The sequence below is a fragment of the Apostichopus japonicus genome, chromosome 20 (assembly GCF_037975245.1).
Source record: "Apostichopus japonicus isolate 1M-3 chromosome 20, ASM3797524v1, whole genome shotgun sequence".
NCBI lineage: Eukaryota > Metazoa > Echinodermata > Holothuroidea > Aspidochirotida > Stichopodidae > Apostichopus > Apostichopus japonicus.
Genome location: NC_092580.1, coordinates 34,059,706 through 34,082,083, shown reverse-complemented (window position 1 = coordinate 34,082,083; position 22,378 = coordinate 34,059,706). Strand labels below are relative to the sequence as shown.

Genomic DNA, 22,378 nt, shown 5'->3' with positions numbered 1-22,378 from the left:
ACCTCAGTTCGATGAATTGGCACCGATCTTCTTGTAACAAACTATTCACCTGTCAAGTCACACGATTCCGTATGTATGTTTGTTTTCCACAACATGATTATTTATACATATTTTGTAGAACGCCCTCAAATCGCTACGATGATATTTTTTATGTGGTGGAAGGCGGGGTGGCGGGGTTGTGAATTCATTTACTGTGTTTTTTGTCGAGTTTGTTAAGTATTAAAGAGTCGGTAGTAATGGGAATTATCATTCTTACTTGTGTAGATTTTCCAGATCAACTCCACTTTAACGTGTCGTTTTGAAATTATCGATGCCAGAGTCAAATCTTACAGTCTGAAAAGCACTTAAAGCTGGCAGAAGATTAACTTGTTAAACCTTGTGGTTTGATAATCGTTAGGATTTGTCTATCTTTTTGGATAAATGTTATTCACAGGCTGGTAACATAAGAACTTGCGTGTTGAGAGCATTCCCTATATTTGGGGATGTTTCCTGTGTATGGAAGAGAGAATTGCTTCAGTCTCAGTATAAGATTTAGAGTTTGAATTGGATTGAAGTTAAGAGTTGCAGTTCAGGACTAACTTTTGCTGGTCCCAGGACGTGGGATGGGGTCCGGAGAGATTGAGTATAATATAAAAGTCGTTCGCCATGTAGCCGTGAACCTTTCATTATTGCATCGTAGTAAGTAGTTACCAATATATCTTTTTAACTGGATCACCTCGTCTGGTGTCTTCATCCTCAGTTCCGTGTTTGACTTGGGAACCCAACCCAACATAGATATCACAATAGCAATATTTGTTGATTGATTTCCACGCAGTCACGTAAACAGCGTGAGCGGTTCGGGAACGTCCAAAGTAAGACATAAGAACTTCCTGTTCGGAACAAACTATTCATTTCGCAAAAGTATCCGATAAGTGCCACTTCGTACGAAAGCAATAACGCAGCCTGTTGATAGGCCACAATTAATTACGTCAGCAGTATATGTTCTTTAATCTTACATTTATTTATAAGGAATGGAAACAAAATACATGAAAGAAACAATCAAAGACAAAAGGAAAGTACAATGCCAAATTAGACTTTAGAAATTATCACAGACACAATTTTTCTACATTAAAAGTCACGTGTATAGTTTCCTCATTTGATACATTTTACGAAAAAATATTGAAAGAATATGTGTTAGATATCTTACTTACAAACAAACGGTGAAATATCTCATTAACTTTTGTAATTAAAATTCTACGAACGATGGTGATAAAATTTTGTATAGAAGTATATGAATATAACAAAAACAAAATATGAAAATAGATATTAAAAAAGTTCGTTGTTAGTTTTACTTATACAGAGACGTGAAGGTGAAAACGTGGGAATTTTTTTTTTATAGAATTTTCTAAGGTTTACTAAAATTAATTTGTATAAGTTTATTTAGGGACACATTGTACGAACCAACATTAACTGCATAACTGCATTAGCACAATCAGGCTTTATATAATGTTATGTTGAAATACAAGATCGAATCCCCGGGCCAATGAAGGAAAGGGCTGCAAACAACTTCAAGTTCTTACATTTCATTACATTTCATTACATTTCATTACATTTCAGTATACTGAATGTTTTATTACTGTTGGACTTATAACTTATAAGAACGACTTTCGGTATCATCAAATGCATGTCCACGTAGTGACTTTGAATATCAACAGGAAGATGTTCCATATTTTACGTATTTGAAACCCAAACAATAATTTAAATACCGTACAATTTTTCTGTCATTTTTGATAGTATAAGAGTAATTTTACGCAGTTGTGGTCCCACGGGTTTCCGAATACACTGCGATGCTGGAGAACTGGGGGAAGGGGGGGGGGGTGAGGGTAAAGAAAGCATTCATCGTTACACTTGAACCCCCCACCCCACCCCCACATACACACCAGAGCTTAAAAAGGGATTGGAATATTCTGCTAATATATTCTCATTCGATGTACATCAAAAACACGTGTTTTATTGAGAATGTGTGATTAATGGAATTGTGGAAACTCAGCTTTTTAAAAAAAGGCTTTTAAGCTCGTCGCGGAGATACACTTACGGGTAGGACTTAACGCAAAAAGAGCCTACGTACTAATTACTATACTGTCTATACTCACACTAATAGATTTGTTATCGTAATGTTAACGTACTGGTTACTATGGAGTTGAGTAAACAGTTATTCAATACGGATTCAAACTCTTATTCTTACAACGTTGCCTATACTCACACTAATAGATTTGTACTTTTGTACTTTATATTTCTAGTGTACACTCTAGTACAGAATTAGGTATTCGAACTCGCCCAACAAAGGTTGCTTTAAGAGAAGCACTGAGACATACTGCTAAACCAGTAGGAAGGCCCTTGACTACCTTGCTTGGAAAAATAAAGTCGCAATTTAAGGACATTAATATTAACAATTACGAGGAAGCAATAAACCTCGCCCAAGATCGTGATACGTGGCGGAGGTTAATCACTGAGCGTGTCGGATAGACGAGATTCAACTTACTTCCACTACTACTCGCCCTTAGAGCCCTGTACGATCATACTCATGCGGTTGTACTTGTTATACATTATTGTTATATATAGTAGTATCAAAAAACGATAACTATAATTTGACTAGATAGGTTATTTGAAAATCTTACACTATTTTACGTCTTATGACTAAATAGTTCAAACTAATCTTGGCGATAAACGTACCTATAATTATTTGGCACTATTCAGGCCATTTACTTTTTTACTATATAATTATAATCATAAGTGCCTTGGAAATCATTCTTTAACTGACGTCATGAATTAATTTTTAGAAAACATGTAGAGTTTGGCCAACCATAGAAATAATTGAAAATTTTCCGATGTAATATGTCACAAACGCACCCTTTCTAACACAACCTTTTAAATGTAACTCTTCTGACGAGATTTTGTCTACTTCTATATTCAGTTCCCTTGAAAAAATAACGTTAAAATCTAAAATAAAAGTTTATATAAATTACAGGAAGTGTTAAAAGTGGACGGTCGTCATATACCTTATATTGTGTGGCATGTGTTGGGAGAGACTGCGGATATAACGAGCTGCCGACCTTAGCCCGATGAATGAATACCGATCTTCTTGTGACAAACCATTCTGCTGGCATGTGTTGGGAGAGTCTGCGGATATAACGAGCTGCCGACCTTAGCCCGATGAATTAGTACCGATCTACTTGTAACAAACCATTCTGCTGTCAGCGGTGCATCGATCAAGTAATTTTCCAGTTCTCAACAGCATAACAGAAAGTTTATTCCTTCTTTAATTTAGATTTCCATCGAGGAGTTTGTTGATAAACTATACATGGATTACAATACCAAAGATTTGTGGATATATTTGTCCACAATTACCTAAACTGTGCGAAGAGGTTTCCGGAGCATATTTCAGTTATATACTAGAACTTGGGAGCAAACTTATAGCTAGACATATTCAATAGTAGCCGATAAGTGCCATTTCGCTTGAAAACAGTAATATGAAAAACGTAAGTAACTGCATTAAAACACGCTTTATGTAATGTTCTGGTTAAATATAACATCGAATCCCCAAGCCAATGAAAGGAAACATGTTTAAGTGCTAAATCAAGATTCATGTGTTTACATTCTTCTTTTTTTGAACATTTCAGTGTATTTAATGTTTTATTGCTTTGTCGAACTTATCAACTTGTAGAAACGACTTTCGGTCTCATCAAATGCATGCTTATGTAGAGACCTTAATAAGCAACCGGACGTTGTTCAATTTTAATGTAGTTAACAATCTTGAAAATCCTGACCACCGTCACTGGTAACCAGCCATTCTTACGTCAGACATATATCTTTTAATATTCGTACTATTGCAGATCAATTTCACTATTACTGGATAATTGATTCGACCTGTTGTATTGTGGGTGGACAGGTCACAGGTGTAGACAGAGACAAACTGGATTTATCTATCAGTGCAGTTCCATCGTTTCCTTCGGTCCATGTGAATTTAGGCTGTCTGGAGGTGCCTTGCCCTTCAGGATCTTTGATGTCATTACTACCAGAACGTCGGAAAGTATCCTCGATATACCTCAATAGAATTGACAAGACAGCAAAACATGCAATTGCGATGGAAACAAGTAGGATGATACCAGGTATTTGATTCTCCTTAAGTTTCATGGTTGCAAGGATCGGTACTTCGGTAGTGAAAGTTACTTTCGGCACTCCTGTGATATGATAACAATTAATGATAACAGTTGTTAATCGTGAAACGTCTGGATCAGATGAAACTAATAATGAACATATCAATCATTTTAACAGGAATTATTCATATGTGAAGTAACAGGCTTTTCTAGACCTATATGTGCCATGCTTGTATGCCAGTTAGCTAGTAAGTAACAAACTACGAGGTTTCAAACACAAGGAGTTGTACTCTAAGCCGTGGACAATCTTTACAATTGATACGTTTGCTGCCTTTGTGATAATATTTTTAGTAATGATTTAGTATCAATAAAAACATAAACAAAGCATTGTTACAATGAAAATTTGGTGATAAGAAACAATAGCATCAATAACGCGGTCGATGGCACAGTTAAAATGACGTCAACGAAAATAAATCTAAAAGAAACCATTAATCGAGGATGTTACTAACGTAATCGTCCGTCAAAAATGAATAACAAGATCAAACAAACATTTGAGATCTTCAGAACCTTAATCGACCAATGGAATTGAAACATTATTGTACATCTTCAAAATTGAAATGGTAATAAACATAATAACAACTTTAACAAAAATGGATTATAAATATTGCTTTCAGTAATCATTGATTTAGTATCAACAGTTGAAGAACTGTCCTTATCAGTAGGGATTTCTGCCTCTGTATTAAAGTGATCAGAAATCATCAATTTAGTAGCTACAGTTGATTTAGTATCAGCAGTTGAAGAACTGTCATTACCTGTAGTTTGGTGAACTGCTACCTCTGTAGTAATGCCTTCAGTTGTCATCGATTTAGTATCAACAATTGAAGAACTGTCATTACCAGTTAGGGTTACTGCCTCTGTATTAAAATGTTCAGTAATCCTCAATCGAGTATCAATAGTTAATTTAGTATCAACAGTTGAAGAACTGTCATTAACAGTAGTTTGATGAGCTGCCACTTCTGAAGTAAGGCTTTCAGTAGTCGTCAATTTAGTATCAACAGTTGAAACTCTGTTGTTACCAGAAGAGTTTACTGCCTCTGTATTAAAATGTTTAGTAATCTTCAATTTAGTAGCAATACTTGATTTAGTATCCGCAGTTGAAGAATTGTCATTACCAGTAGTTTGTTGGGCTGCCACCACTTTAGTAATGCTTTCAGTAGTCATCGATTCAGTATCAAAAGTTGACGAATTGTCATTACCAGCAGTTTGTTGGGCTACAACCACTTTAGTTATGCTTTCAGTAATCATCAATTTAGCATCAATTGTTGATTTAGTATCAGCAGTTGATTTAGTATCAGCAGTTGAAGAACTGTTATTACCGGTAGTTTGATGGCCTGACACCTCTGTAGTAAGGCTTTCAGTAGTCATCGATTTAGTATCAACAGTTGAAGAACTTTCGTTACCAGTAGGGGTTACTACCTCTGTATTAAAATGCTTAGTAATCATCAATTTAGTATCACCAATTGATTTAGTATCAGCAGTTGAAGAATTGTCATAACCAGTAGTTTGTTGGGCTGCCACCACTGTAGTTATGCTTTCAGTAGTCATCGAATAAGTATCAGCAGTTGAAGAGTTGTCATTACCAGCAGTTTGTTGGGGTGCCACCACTGTAGTTATGCTACCAGTAATCATCAATTTAGTATAAATAATTGATTTAGTATCAGCAGTTGAAGAATTGTCATTACCAGTAGTTTGATGACCTGACACTTCTGTAGTTAGGCCTTCAGTAGTCATCGATTTAGTATCAACAGTTGAAGAACTTTCGTTACCAGTAGAGGTTACTGCCTCTGTAATAAAATGTTTAGTAATTATCAATTTAGTATCAATAATTGATTTAGTATCAGCAGTTGAAGAATTGTCATTACCAGTAGTTTGTTGGGCTGCCAGCCCTGCAGTTATGCTTTCAGTAGTCATCGATTTAGTATCAGTAAGTTAAGAGTTGTCATTACCAGTAGTTTGTTGAGGTGCCACCACTGTAGTTATACTTCCAGTAATCATCAATTTAGTATCAATAATTGATTGAGTATCAGCAGTTGAAGAATTGTCATTACCAGTAGTTTGATGACCTGATACTTCTGTAGTTAGGCCTTCAGTAGTCATCGATTTAGTATCAACAGTTGAAGAACTTTCGTTACCAGTAGGGGTTACTGCCTTTGTAATAAAATGTTTAGTAATCATCAATTTAGTATCAATAATTGATTTAGTATCAGCAGTTGAAGAATTGTCATTACCAGTAGTTTGATGACCTGACACTTCTGTAGTTAGGCCTTCAGTAGTCATCGATTTAGTATCAACAGTTGAAGAACTTTCGTTACCAGTAGAGGTTACTGCCTCTGTAATAAAATGTTTAGTAATTATCAATTTAGTATCAATAATTGATTTAGTATCAGCAGTTGAAGAATTGTCATTACCAGTAGTTTGTTGGGCTGCCAGCCCTGCAGTTGTGCTTTCAGTAGTCATCGATTTAGTATCAGTAAGTTAAGAGTTGTCATTACCAGTAGTTTGTTGAGGTGCCACCACTGTAGTTATACTTCCAGTAATCATCAATTTAGTATCAATAATTGATTGAGTATCAGCAGTTGAAGAATTGTCATTACCAGTAGTTTGATGACCTGACACTTCTGTAGTTAGGCTTTCAGTAGTAATAGATTTAGTATCAGCAGTTGAAGAACTTTCGTTGCCAGTAGGGGCTACTGCCTTTGTAATAAAATGTTTAGTAATCATCAATTTAGTATCAATAATTGATTTAGTATCAGCAGTTGAAGAATTGTTATTACCAGTAGTTTGTTGGGCTGCCACCACTGTAGTTTTGTTTTCAGTAGTCATCGATTCAGTATCAATAATTGATTTAGTATCAGCAGTTGAAGAATTGTCATTACCAGTAGTTTGATGACCTGACACTTCTGTAGTTAGGCCTTCAGTAGTCATCGATTTAGTATCAACAGTTGAAGAACTTTCGTTACCAGTAGCGGTTACTGCCTCTGTGTTAAAATGTTTAGTAATCATCAATTTAGTTGATTTAGTATCAGCAGTTGAAGAATTGTCATTACCAGTAGTTTGATGGCCTGACACTTCTGTAGTTAAGCTTTCAGTAGTCATCGATTTAGTATCAACAGTTGAAGAACTTTCGTTACCAGTAGCGGTTACTGCCTCTGTGTTAAAATGTTTAGTAATCATCAATTTAGTATCAAAAATTGATTTAGTATCAGCAGTTGAAGAATTGTCATTACCATTAGTTTGATGGCCTGACACTTCTGTAGTAAGGCTTTCGGTAGTAATAGATTTAGTATCAGCAGTTGAAGAACTTTCGTTGCCAGTAGGGGTTACTGCTTCTGTATTTAAATGTTTAGTAATCATCAATTTAATATCAATAACTGATTTAGTATCAGCAGTTGAAGAACTGTCATTACCAGTAGTTTGATGGGCTGCAACTTTAGCAGTAAGGCTTTCAATAGTCATCGATTTAGTATCAGCAGTTGAAGAATTGTCATAACCATTTGGGGTTTCTGTCTTTGTTTTACATTTTCAGTAATAGCCAATTTAGTATGAACAGTTCATGAATATCTGTTGCATTGATCTCTAGGTGGAAGGGCGAATTAAGACTTTATTATGTCATATATGTGGGTTAAAAGGAAGTTAGGAATAAACTAGAAAGAGAAAAGAATACGTACTATCTGGTCTATCAATCTAGGTGAGTGTGAATCATAGCCATACTGGGTGTTCTATTCAATACCTGGATGTTCTATTCCAAATATGATCAACTATTGAAAGAATATGGAATTTGAAGTTGTGGCAATCCTCACCAGAAAATTGAGATGGTAAGAGAAAGAGATACTGGTTTATTTTAAATTTTGATAAGTCGCATTAACAAATATTTCATTCAGACAAGTTACTTTTGTTTTCTTTTTGTTTTTAACATCTGTTAAAACGATTCGAACTATTAACGTGGTTTCTAAGTTGGATCATAACATAAAGTTAAACATTAAGATATCGTTTGTCAGTCCGACATTTCAATAGACCCATTCCAAAACTTTGAATTATTTTTATGTTTGCATGGGAGCGTCAGAAGACAATTTTAGTCAAGGAAGTAAAACATCACATGTGTAGGTAAGATCTGTAAAGATCTACCAGAGCGTTTAGCTTCTGGCAAAACTAACCAAAAATATTTCTGGTGCTTAATTGATAAAAGCATTTATCCGTGATAGTGTTCAGTAACTTCCCATCAAATAAACTAGGCTTTTAGTGTTCATTATTTATCATGGAACTAAACTATTGCACCAAGCCTTATTTTAACAGCCAGTATTCAGATAAGAAAAAAAAATGAAAATATTAGAAAGTCTCTCAAAACTAACCTTTAACTATGACATTGAAAGAACATTCGTCAGTATTTTGAGAAATATCTTGACAAGAACAATTCACTATCGTTACACCAAATGGAAAGTCACTTCCGCTGGTTGCATTACAATCAGCTCGAATGCCTGTGTCAATGTTGTCAGAACATGATGTCACAAAATCAACTCTTGCAGTGGTTCCTTCTTGCAGCCTTGCATCAGTATCTATATCATTTGGACAGCTCGCCGTAGGATGAGTCACATCTTCAAATTATAAAAGAAGACAAGAAAGGTTAACTAGAAAATGTACTCAGATGTGATTGTACTGTAGATGTAAATGTTGGGAGGTGCTAAGAAATAAGATTGCTCATTGTCTCACTCTAAATTTGCAACAAATTGATGGTCACAAATGCTATATTATGTCGTCTAAAAGATGTTGACAATAAATGCAGTTGCAAGTGTCAGCCACATATCATAAAATATACCAGTAAATGATGTTTTTCAAGCCATAAAAATGTCTAAAACTGGTTAACAATTGTCTTTACAACTTTTCATTCAAGGAATGTAAGTAAGTAAGTAAGAAAGTGTAACTTTATTACTCCAATGAAGGAAATTAAGATCTTGCACATCAAATGTAAAAGACAGTACAAAAATATGGCTATGTTAGAAATATGAAAAACAAGGATGGAGCGGAATGAAACCTCATGGGTATAAGTAAAGGTAACAGCTCTGCTGTTCATCAGTAAAGTTAAACATTAATGTAACTTTGGTCAGTCTGAAATGTCATAAGGGCCATTCCGATACTTAGTATCATTTTTTTTGGTTTGAAAAGGAGCATAAGAAGAGATTTTTGGTCAAGGAATTAGAATATCACATGTGTAGGTTAGATCTGTGCAGATCAACCACAGAGTTGGCTTCTTGCAAACTAGCCAAACATTTTCTGGTGCATGATAAGATCATTTGTCCGTGATAGTTTTCAGTAACTTCCCATCAAATAAACTTGGCTTTTAATGTTCTTTGTTGATAATGGAAATAAACTTTCGAGAAAAGACTCAATCATGCAGAAGCAATCAGATGACCTGTTTTTAAACTTCTTAGCAATATGTAAGAAATTCACTCAAACTAACCTTTAACTGTGACGGTGAAAGAACATCCATCAGTATTTTGAGACAAATCTTCACAAGAACAAGTCACTGTTGTTACACCCACTGGAAATTCACTTTGGCTTGTTGCATTACAAGCAGCTTGAATGCCTGTGTCAATGTTGTCATCACATGATGCCACAAAATCAACTCTTGCAGTGGTTCCTTCTTGCAGCATTGCATCAGTATCTATATCATTTGGACAGAACGCCGTAGGATGAGTCACATCTTCAAATTATAAAGCAGAAAAGAAAGGTTAACTAGAAAATGTACTCAGATGTGATAGTACTGTAGATTTAAATGTTAGGAGGTCCTAAGAAATAAAATTGCTCATTGTCTAACTCTATATTTGAAACAAATAGATGGTCAAAAATGCTATATTATGTCGTCTAAAAGATGTTGACAATAAATGCAGTCGCAAGTGTCAGCCACATATCATAAAATATACCAGTAAATGATGTTTTTCAAGCCAGAAGAATGTCTAAAACTGGTTAACAACTGTCTTTACAACTTTTCATTCAAGGAATGTAAGTAAGTAAGTAAGAAAGTGTAACTTTATTACTCCAATGAAGGAAATTAAGATCTTGCACATCAAATGTAAAAGACAGTACAAAAATATGGCTATGTTAGAAATATGAAAAACAAGGATGGAGCGGAATGAAACCTCATGGGTATAAGTAAAGGTAACAGCTTTGCTGTTCATCAGTAAAGTTAAACATTAATGTAACTTTGGTCAGTCTGAAATGTCATAAGGGCCATTCCGATACTCAGTATCAAATTGTTTAGTTTGAAAAGGAGCATAAGAAGAAATTTTTGGTCAAGGAATTAGAACATCACATGTGTCGCTAAGATCTGTGCAGATCAGCCACAGAGTTTGGCTTCTTGCAAACTAGCCAAACATTTTCTGGTGCATGATAAGATCATTTGTCCGTGATAGTTTTCAGTAACTTCCCATCAAATAAACTTGGCTTTTAATGTTCTTTGTTGATAATGGAAATAAACTTTCGAGAAAAGACTCAATCATGCAGAAGCAATCAGATGACCTGTTTTTAAACTTCTTAGCAATATGTAAGAAATTCACTCAAACTAACCTTTAACTGTGACGGTGAAAGAACATCCATCAGTATTTTGAGACAAATCTTCACAAGAACAAGTCACTGTTGTTACACCCACTGGAAATTCACTTTGGCTTGTTGCATTACAAGCAGCTTGAATGCCTGTGTCAATGTTGTCATCACATGATGGCACAAAATCAACTCTTGCAGTGGTTCCTTCTTGCAGCATTGCATCAGTATCTATATCATTTGGACAGAACGCCGTAGGATGAGTCACATCTTCAAATTATAAAGCAGAAAAGAAAGGTTAACTAGAAAATGTACTCAGATGTGATAGTACTGTAGATTTAAATGTTAGGAGGTCCTAAGAAATAAAATTGCTCATTGTCTAACTCTATATTTGAAACAAATAGATGGTCAAAAATGCTATATTATGTCGTCTAAAAGATGTTGACAATAAATGCAGTCGCAAGTGTCAGCCACATATCATAAAATATACCAGTAAATGATGTTTTTCAAGCCAGAAGAATGTCTAAAACTGGTTAACAACTGTCTTTACAACTTTTCATTCAAGGATTGTAAGTAAGTAAGTAAGTAAGAAAGTGTAACTTTATTACTCCAATGAAGGAAATTAAGATCTTGCACATCAAATGTAAAAGACAGTACAAAAATATGGCTATGTTAGAAATATGAAAAACAAGGATGGAGCGGAATGAAACCTCATGGGTATAAGTAAAGGTAACAGCTTTGCTGTTCATCAGTAAAGTTAAACATTAATGTAACTTTGGTCAGTCTGAAATGTCATTAGGGCCATTCCGATACTCAGTATCAAATTGTTTAGTTTGAAAGGGAGCATAAGAAGAAATTTTTGGTCAAGGAATTAGAACATCACATGTGTCGCTAAGATCTGTGCAGATCAACCACAGAGTTTGGCTTCTTGCAAACTAGCCAAACATTTTCTGGTGCATGATAAGATCATTTGTCCGTGATAGTTTTCAGTAACTTCCCATCAAATAAACTTGGCTTTTAATGTTCTTTGTTGATAATGGAAATAAACTTTCGAGAAAAGACTCAATCATGCAGAAGCAATCAGATGACCTGTTTTTAAACTTCTTAGCAATATGTAAGAAATTCACTCAAACTAACCTTTAACTGTGACGGTGAAAGAACATCCATCAGTATTTTGAGACAAATCTTCACAAGAACAAGTCACTGTTGTTACACCCACTGGAAATTCACTTTGGCTTGTTGCATTACAAGCAGCTTGAATGCCTGTGTCAATGTTGTCATCACATGATGCCAAAAAATCAACTCTTGCAGTGGTTCCTTCTTGCAGCATTGCATCAGTATCTATATCATTTGGACAGAACGCCGTAGGATGAGTCACATCTTCAAATTATAAAGCAGAAAAGAAAGGTTAACTAGAAAATGTACTCAGATGTGATAGTACTGTAGATTTAAATGTTAGGAGGTCCTAAGAAATAAAATTGCTCATTGTCTAACTCTATATTTGAAACAAATAGATGGTCAAAAATGCTATATTATGTCGTCTAAAAGATGTTGACAATAAATGCAGTCGCAAGTGTCAGCCACATATCATAAAATATACCAGTAAATGATGTTTTTCAAGCCAGAAGAATGTCTAAAACTGGTTAACAACTGTCTTTACAACTTTTCATTCAAGGAATGTAAGTAAGTAAGTAAGAAAGTGTAACTTTATTACTCCAATGAAGGAAATTAAGATCTTGCACATCAAATGTAAAAGACAGTACAAAAATATGGCTATGTTAGAAATATGAAAAACAAGGATGGAGCGGAATGAAACCTCATGGGTATAAGTAAAGGTAACAGCTTTGCTGTTCATCAGTAAAGTTAAACATTAATGTAACTTTGGTCAGTCTGAAATGTCATAAGGGCCATTCCGATACTCAGTATCAAATTGTTTAGTTTGAAAGGGAGCATAAGAAGAAATTTTTGGTCAAGGAATTAGAACATCACATGTGTCGCTAAGATCTGTGCAGATCAGCCACAGAGTTTGGCTTCTTGCAAACTAGCCAAACATTTTCTGGTGCATGATAAGATCATTTGTCCGTGATAGTTTTCAGTAACTTCCCATCAAATAAACTTGGCTTTTAATGTTCTTTGTTGATAATGGAAATAAACTTTCGAGAAAAGACTCAATCATGCAGAAGCAATCAAATGACCTGTTTTTAAACTTCTTAGCAATATGTAAGAAATTCACTCAAACTAACCTTTAACTGTGACGGTGAAAGAACATCCATCAGTATTTTGAGACAAATCTTCACAAGAACAAGTCACTGTTGTTACACCCACTGGAAATTCACTTTGGCTTGTTGCATTACAAGCAGCTTGAATGCCTGTGTCAATGTTGCCAGAACATGATGCCACAAAATCAACTCTTGCAGTGGTTCCTTCTTGCAGCATTGCATCAGTATCTATATCATTTGGACAGAACGCCGTAGGATGAGTCACATCTTCAAATTATAAAGCAGAAAAGAAAGGTTAACTAGAAAATGTACTCAGATGTGATAGTACTGTAGATTTAAATGTTAGGAGGTCCTAAGAAATAAAATTGCTCATTGTCTAACTCTATATTTGAAACAAATAGATGGTCAAAAATGCTATATTATGTCGTCTAAAAGATGTTGACAATAAATGCAGTCGCAAGTGTCAGCCACATATCATAAAATATACCAGTAAATGATGTTTTTCAAGCCAGAAGAATGTCTAAAACTGGTTAACAACTGTCTTTACAACTTTTCATTCAAGGAATGTAAGTAAGTAAGTAAGAAAGTGTAACTTTATTACTCCAATGAAGGAAATTAAGATCTTGCACATCAAATGTAAAAGACAGTACAAAAATATGGCTATGTTAGAAATATGAAAAACAAGGATGGAGCGGAATGAAACCTCATGGGTATAAGTAAAGGTAACAGCTTTGCTGTTCATCAGTAAAGTTAAACATTAATGTAACTTTGGTCAGTCTGAAATGTCATTAGGGCCATTCCGATACTCAGTATCAAATTGTTTAGTTTGAAAGGGAGCATAAGAAGAAATTTTTGGTCAAGGAATTAGAACATCACATGTGTCGCTAAGATCTGTGCAGATCAACCACAGAGTTTGGCTTCTTGCAAACTAGCCAAACATTTTCTGGTGCATGATAAGATCATTTGTCCGTGATAGTTTTCAGTAACTTCCCATCAAATAAACTTGGCTTTTAATGTTCTTTGTTGATAATGGAAATAAACTTTCGAGAAAAGACTCAATCATGCAGAAGCAATCAGATGACCTGTTTTTAAACTTCTTAGCAATATGTAAGAAATTCACTCAAACTAACCTTTAACTGTGACGGTGAAAGAACATCCATCAGTATTTTGAGACAAATCTTCACAAGAACAAGTCACTGTTGTTACACCCACTGGAAATTCACTTTGGCTTGTTGCATTACAAGCAGCTTGAATGCCTGTGTCAATGTTGTCATCACATGATGCCAAAAAATCAACTCTTGCAGTGGTTCCTTCTTGCAGCATTGCATCAGTATCTATATCATTTGGACAGAACGCCGTAGGATGAGTCACATCTTCAAATTATAAAGCAGAAAAGAAAGGTTAACTAGAAAATGTACTCAGATGTGATAGTACTGTAGATTTAAATGTTAGGAGGTCCTAAGAAATAAAATTGCTCATTGTCTAACTCTATATTTGAAACAAATAGATGGTCAAAAATGCTATATTATGTCGTCTAAAAGATGTTGACAATAAATGCAGTCGCAAGTGTCAGCCACATATCATAAAATATACCAGTAAATGATGTTTTTCAAGCCAGAAGAATGTCTAAAACTGGTTAACAACTGTCTTTACAACTTTTCATTCAAGGAATGTAAGTAAGTAAGTAAGAAAGTGTAACTTTATTACTCCAATGAAGGAAATTAAGATCTTGCACATCAAATGTAAAAGACAGTACAAAAATATGGCTATGTTAGAAATATGAAAAACAAGGATGGAGCGGAATGAAACCTCATGGGTATAAGTAAAGGTAACAGCTTTGCTGTTCATCAGTAAAGTTAAACATTAATGTAACTTTGGTCAGTCTGAAATGTCATAAGGGCCATTCCGATACTCAGTATCAAATTGTTTAGTTTGAAAGGGAGCATAAGAAGAAATTTTTGGTCAAGGAATTAGAACATCACATGTGTCGCTAAGATCTGTGCAGATCAGCCACAGAGTTTGGCTTCTTGCAAACTAGCCAAACATTTTCTGGTGCATGATAAGATCATTTGTCCGTGATAGTTTTCAGTAACTTCCCATCAAATAAACTTGGCTTTTAATGTTCTTTGTTGATAATGGAAATAAACTTTCGAGAAAAGACTCAATCATGCAGAAGCAATCAGATGACCTGTTTTTAAACTTCTTAGCAATATGTAAGAAATTCACTCAAACTAACCTTTAACTGTGACGGTGAAAGAACATCCATCAGTATTTTGAGACAAATCTTCACAAGAACAAGTCACTGTTGTTACACCCACTGGAAATTCACTTTGGCTTGTTGCATTACAAGCAGCTTGAATGCCTGTGTCAATGTTGCCAGAACATGATGCCACAAAATCAACTCTTGCAGTGGTTCCTTCTTGCAGCATTGCATCAGTATCTATATCATTTGGACAGAACGCCGTAGGATGAGTCACATCTTCAAATTATAAAGCAGAAAAGAAAGGTTAACTAGAAAATGTACTCAGATGTGATAGTACTGTAGATTTAAATGTTAGGAGGTCCTAAGAAATAAAATTGCTCATTGTCTAACTCTATATTTGAAACAAATAGATGGTCAAAAATGCTATATTATGTCGTCTAAAAGATGTTGACAATAAATGCAGTCGCAAGTGTCAGCCACATATCATAAAATATACCAGTAAATGATGTTTTTCAAGCCAGAAGAATGTCTAAAACTGGTTAACAACTGTCTTTACAACTTTTCATTCAAGGAATGTAAGTAAGTAAGTAAGAAAGTGTAACTTTATTACTCCAATGAAGGAAATTAAGATCTTGCACATCAAATGTAAAAGACAGTACAAAAATATGGCTATGTTAGAAATATGAAAAACAAGGATGGAGCGGAATGAAACCTCATGGGTATAAGTAAAGGTAACAGCTTTGCTGTTCATCAGTAAAGTTAAACATTAATGTAACTTTGGTCAGTCTGAAATGTCATTAGGGCCATTCCGATACTCAGTATCAAATTGTTTAGTTTGAAAGGGAGCATAAGAAGAAATTTTTGGTCAAGGAATTAGAACATCACATGTGTCGCTAAGATCTGTGCAGATCAACCACAGAGTTTGGCTTCTTGCAAACTAGCCAAACATTTTCTGGTGCATGATAAGATCATTTGTCCGTGATAGTTTTCAGTAACTTCCCATCAAATAAACTTGGCTTTTAATGTTCTTTGTTGATAATGGAAATAAACTTTCGAGAAAAGACTCAATCATGCAGAAGCAATCAGATGACCTGTTTTTAAACTTCTTAGCAATATGTAAGAAATTCACTCAAACTAACCTTTAACTGTGACGGTGAAAGAACATCCATCAGTATTTTGAGACAAATCTTCACAAGAACAAGTCACTGTTGTTACACCCACTGGAAATTCACTTTGGCTTGTTGCATTACAAGCAGCTTGAATGCCTGTGTCAATGTTGTCATCACATGATGCCAAAAAATCAACTCTTGCAGTGGTTCCTTCTTGCAGCATTGCATCAGTATCTATATCATTTGGACAGAACGCCGTAGGATGAGTCACATCTTCAAATTATAAAGCAGAAAAGAAAGGTTAACTAGAAAATGTACTCAGATGTGATAGTACTGTAGATTTAAATGTTAGGAGGTCCTAAGAAATAAAATTGCTCATTGTCTAACTCTATATTTGAAACAAATAGATGGTCAAAAATGCTATATTATGTCGTCTAAAAGATGTTGACAATAAATGCAGTCGCAAGTGTCAGCCACATATCATAAAATATACCAGTAAATGATGTTTTTCAAGCCAGAAGAATGTCTAAAACTGGTTAACAACTGTCTTTACAACTTTTCATTCAAGGAATGTAAGTAAGTAAGTAAGAAAGTGTAACTTTATTACTCCAATGAAGGAAATTAAGATCTTGCACATCAAATGTAAAAGACAGTACAAAAATATGGCTATGTTAGAAATATGAAAAACAAGGATGGAGCGGAATGAAACCTCATGGGTATAAGTAAAGGTAACAGCTTTGCTGTTCATCAGTAAAGTTAAACATTAATGTAACTTTGGTCAGTCTGAAATGTCATAAGGGCCATTCCGATACTCAGTATCAAATTGTTTAGTTTGAAAGGGAGCATAAGAAGAAATTTTTGGTCAAGGAATTAGAACATCACATGTGTCGCTAAGATCTGTGCAGATCAGCCACAGAGTTTGGCTTCTTGCAAACTAGCCAAACATTTTCTGGTGCATGATAAGATCATTTGTCCGTGATAGTTTTCAGTAACTTCCCATCAAATAAACTTGGCTTTTAATGTTCTTTGTTGATAATGGAAATAAACTTTCGAGAAAAGACTCAATCATGCAGAAGCAATCAGATGACCTGTTTTTAAACTTCTTAGCAATATGTAAGAAATTCACTCAAACTAACCTTTAACTGTGACGGTGAAAGAACATCCATCAGTATTTTGAGACAAATCTTCACAAGAACAAGTCACTGTTGTTACACCCACTGGAAATTCACTTTGGCTTGTTGCATTACAAGCAGCTTGAATGCCTGTGTCAATGTTGCCAGAACATGATGCCACAAAATCAACTCTTGCAGTGGTTCCTTCTTGCAGCATTGCATCAGTATCTATATCATTTGGACAGAACGCCGTAGGATGAGTCACATCTTCAAATTATAAAGCAGAAAAGAAAGGTTAACTAGAAAATGTACTCAGATGTGATAGTACTGTAGATTTAAATGTTAGGAGGTCCTAAGAAATAAAATTGCTCATTGTCTAACTCTATATTTGAAACAAATAGATGGTCAAAAATGCTATATTATGTCGTCTAAAAGATGTTGACAATAAATGCAGTCGCAAGTGTCAGCCACATATCATAAAATATACCAGTAAATGATGTTTTTCAAGCCAGAAGAATGTCTAAAACTGGTTAACAACTGTCTTTACAACTTTTCATTCAAGGAATGTAAGTAAGTAAGTAAGAAAGTGTAACTTTATTACTCCAATGAAGGAAATTAAGATCTTGCACATCAAATGTAAAAGACAGTACAAAAATATGGCTATGTTAGAAATATGAAAAACAAGGATGGAGCGGAATGAAACCTCATGGGTATAAGTAAAGGTAACAGCTTTGCTGTTCATCAGTAAAGTTAAACATTAATGTAACTTTGGTCAGTCTGAAATGTCATTAGGGCCATTCCGATACTCAGTATCAAATTGTTTAGTTTGAAAGGGAGCATAAGAAGAAATTTTTGGTCAAGGAATTAGAACATCACATGTGTCGCTAAGATCTGTGCAGATCAACCACAGAGTTTGGCTTCTTGCAAACTAGCCAAACATTTTCTGGTGCATGATAAGATCATTTGTCCGTGATAGTTTTCAGTAACTTCCCATCAAATAAACTTGGCTTTTAATGTTCTTTGTTGATAATGGAAATAAACTTTCGAGAAAAGACTCAATCATGCAGAAGCAATCAGATGACCTGTTTTTAAACTTCTTAGCAATATGTAAGAAATTCACTCAAACTAACCTTTAACTGTGACGGTGAAAGAACATCCATCAGTATTTTGAGACAAATCTTCACAAGAACAAGTCACTGTTGTTACACCCACTGGAAATTCACTTTGGCTTGTTGCATTACAAGCAGCTTGAATGCCTGTGTCAATGTTGTCATCACATGATGCCAAAAAATCAACTCTTGCAGTGGTTCCTTCTTGCAGCATTGCATCAGTATCTATATCATTTGGACAGAACGCCGTAGGATGAGTCACATCTTCAAATTATAAAGCAGAAAAGAAAGGTTAACTAGAAAATGTACTCAGATGTGATAGTACTGTAGATTTAAATGTTAGGAGGTCCTAAGAAATAAAATTGCTCATTGTCTAACTCTATATTTGAAACAAATAGATGGTCAAAAATGCTATATTATGTCGTCTAAAAGATGTTGACAATAAATGCAGTCGCAAGTGTCAGCCACATATCATAAAATATACCAGTAAATGATGTTTTTCAAGCCAGAAGAATGTCTAAAACTGGTTAACAACTGTCTTTACAACTTTTCATTCAAGGAATGTAAGTAAGTAAGTAAGAAAGTGTAACTTTATTACTCCAATGAAGGAAATTAAGATCTTGCACATCAAATGTAAAAGACAGTACAAAAATATGGCTATGTTAGAAATATGAAAAACAAGGATGGAGCGGAATGAAACCTCATGGGTATAAGTAAAGGTAACAGCTTTGCTGTTCATCAGTAAAGTTAAACATTAATGTAACTTTGGTCAGTCTGAAATGTCATAAGGGCCATTCCGATACTCAGTATCAAATTGTTTAGTTTGAAAGGGAGCATAAGAAGAAATTTTTGGTCAAGGAATTAGAACATCACATGTGTCGCTAAGATCTGTGCAGATCAGCCACAGAGTTTGGCTTCTTGCAAACTAGCCAAACATTTTCTGGTGCATGATAAGATCATTTGTCCGTGATAGTTTTCAGTAACTTCCCATCAAATAAACTTGGCTTTTAATGTTCTTTGTTGATAATGGAAATAAACTTTCGAGAAAAGACTCAATCATGCAGAAGCAATCAGATGACCTGTTTTTAAACTTCTTAGCAATATGTAAGAAATTCACTCAAACTAACCTTTAACTGTGACGGTGAAAGAACATCCATCAGTATTTTGAGACAAATCTTCACAAGAACAAGTCACTGTTGTTACACCCACTGGAAATTCACTTTGGCTTGTTGCATTACAAGCAGCTTGAATGCCTGTGTCAATGTTGCCAGAACATGATGCCACAAAATCAACTCTTGCAGTGGTTCCTTCTTGCAGCATTGCATCAGTATCTATATCATTTGGACAGAACGCCGTAGGATGAGTCACATCTTCAAATTATAAAGCAGAAAAGAAAGGTTAACTAGAAAATGTACTCAGATGTGATAGTACTGTAGATTTAAATGTTAGGAGGTCCTAAGAAATAAAATTGCTCATTGTCTAACTCTATATTTGAAACAAATAGATGGTCAAAAATGCTATATTATGTCGTCTAAAAGATGTTGACAATAAATGCAGTCGCAAGTGTCAGCCACATATCATAAAATATACCAGTAAATGATGTTTTTCAAGCCAGAAGAATGTCTAAAACTGGTTAACAACTGTCTTTACAACTTTTCATTCAAGGAATGTAAGTAAGTAAGTAAGAAAGTGTAACTTTATTACTCCAATGAAGGAAATTAAGATCTTGCACATCAAATGTAAAAGACAGTACAAAAATATGGCTATGTTAGAAATATGAAAAACAAGGATGGAGCGGAATGAAACCTCATGGGTATAAGTAAAGGTAACAGCTTTGCTGTTCATCAGTAAAGTTAAACATTAATGTAACTTTGGTCAGTCTGAAATGTCATAAGGGCCATTCCGATACTCAGTATCAAATTGTTTAGTTTGAAAGGGAGCATAAGAAGAAATTTTTGGTCAAGGAATTAGAACATCACATGTGTCGCTAAGATCTGTGCAGATCAACCACAGAGTTTGGCTTCTTGCAAACTAGCCAAACATTTTCTGGTGCATGATAAGATCATTTGTCCGTGATAGTTTTCAGTAACTTCCCATCAAATAAACTTGGCTTTTAATGTTCTTTGTTGATAATGGAAATAAACTTTCGAGAAAAGACTCAATCATGCAGAAGCAATCAGATGACCTGTTTTTAAACTTCTTAGCAATATGTAAGAAATTCACTCAAACTAACCTTTAACTGTGACGGTGAAAGAACATCCATCAGTATTTTGAGACAAATCTTCACAAGAACAAGTCACTGTTGTTACACCCACTGGAAATTCACTTTGGCTTGTTGCATTACAAGCAGCTTGAATGCCTGTGTCAATGTTGTCATCACATGATGCCAAAAAATCAACTCTTGCAGTGGTTCCTTCTTGCAGCATTGCATCAGTATCTATATCATTTGGACAGAACGCCGTAGGATGAGTCACATCTTCAAATTATAAAGCAGAAAAGAAAGGTTAACTAGAAAATGTACTCAGATGTGATAGTACTGTAGATTTAAATGTTAGGAGGTCCTAAGAAATAAAATTGCTCATTGTCTAACTCTATATTTGAAACAAATAGATGGTCAAAAATGCTATATTATGTCGTCTAAAAGATGTTGACAATAAATGCAGTCGCAAGTGTCAGCCACATATCATAAAATATACCAGTAAATGATGTTTTTCAAGCCAGAAGAATGTCTAAAACTGGTTAACAACTGTCTTTACAACTTTTCATTCAAGGAATGTAAGTAAGTAAGTAAGAAAGTGTAACTTTATTACTCCAATGAAGGAAATTAAGATCTTGCACATCAAATGTAAAAGACAGTACAAAAATATGGCTATGTTAGAAATATGAAAAACAAGGATGGAGCGGAATGAAACCTCATGGGTATAAGTAAAGGTAACAGCTTTGCTGTTCATCAGTAAAGTTAAACATTAATGTAACTTTGGTCAGTCTGAAATGTCATAAGGGCCATTCCGATACTTAGTATCATTTTTTTTGGTTTGAAAGGGAGCATAAGAAGAGATTTTTGGTCAAGGAATTAGAATATCACATGTGTAGGTTAGATCTGTGCAGATCAACCACAGAGTTGGCTTCTTGCAAACTAGCCAAACATTTTCTGGTGCATGATAAGATCATTTGTCCGTGATAGTTTTCAGTAACTTCCCATCAAATAAACTTGGCTTTTAATGTTCTTTGTTGATAATGGAAATAAACTTTCGAGAAAAGACTCAATCATGCAGAAGCAATCAGATGACCTGTTTTTAAACTTCTTAGCAATATGTAAGAAATTCACTCAAACTAACCTTTAACTGTGACGGTGAAAGAACATCCATCAGTATTTTGAGACAAATCTTCACAAGAACAAGTCACTGTTGTTACACCCACTGGAAATTCACTTTGGCTTGTTGCATTACAAGCAGCTTGAATGCCTGTGTCAATGTTGTCAGAACATGATGCCACAAAATCAACTCTTGCAGTGGTTCCTTCTTGCAGCATTGCATCAGTATCTTTATCATTTGGACAGAACGCCGTAGGATGAGTCACATCTTCAAATTATAAAGCAGAAAAGAAAGGTTAACTAGAAAATGTACTCAGATGTGATAGTACTGTAGATTTAAATGTTAGGAGGTCCTAAGAAATAAAATTGCTCATTGTCTAACTCTATATTTGAAACAAATAGATGGTCAAAAATGCTATATTATGTCGTCTAAAAGATGTTGACAATAAATGCAGTCGCAAGTGTCAGCCACATATCATAAAATATACCAGTAAATGATGTTTTTCAAGCCAGAAGAATGTCTAAAACTGGTTAACAACTGTCTTTACAACTTTTCATTCAAGGAATGTAAGTAAGTAAGTAA

General features: G+C 34.7%; 1 protein-coding gene across 13 annotated transcripts in view; it reads right to left on the bottom strand.

Moving 5' to 3' along the window:
* Positions 1-981: 981 nt before the first annotated feature.
* The window catches only part of LOC139961795 (calcium-activated chloride channel regulator 4-like), a 64,395-nt gene continuing 42,998 nt past the window's right edge, over positions 982-22,378 (bottom strand). For 3 of the 13 annotated variants that reach the window (XM_071961318.1, XM_071961319.1, XM_071961320.1), the window contains 4 exons: positions 8,546-8,788; positions 6,245-6,346; positions 5,513-5,980; positions 982-4,220 (listed from right to left, as the gene is read on the bottom strand). In XM_071961318.1, the coding sequence (XP_071817419.1) occupies positions 3,886-4,220; positions 5,513-5,980; positions 6,245-6,346; positions 8,546-8,788 (1,148 nt within the window). In that variant the 3' untranslated portion in view covers positions 982-3,885. Of the gene's footprint in view, positions 4,221-4,948; positions 5,231-5,512; positions 5,981-6,058; positions 6,347-6,534; positions 7,175-7,243; positions 7,346-7,423; positions 7,526-8,545; positions 8,789-22,378 lie in introns of those variants that run through there. The other 10 variants (XR_011791017.1, XM_071961321.1, XM_071961323.1 and 7 more) reach the window with 10 other exon arrangements.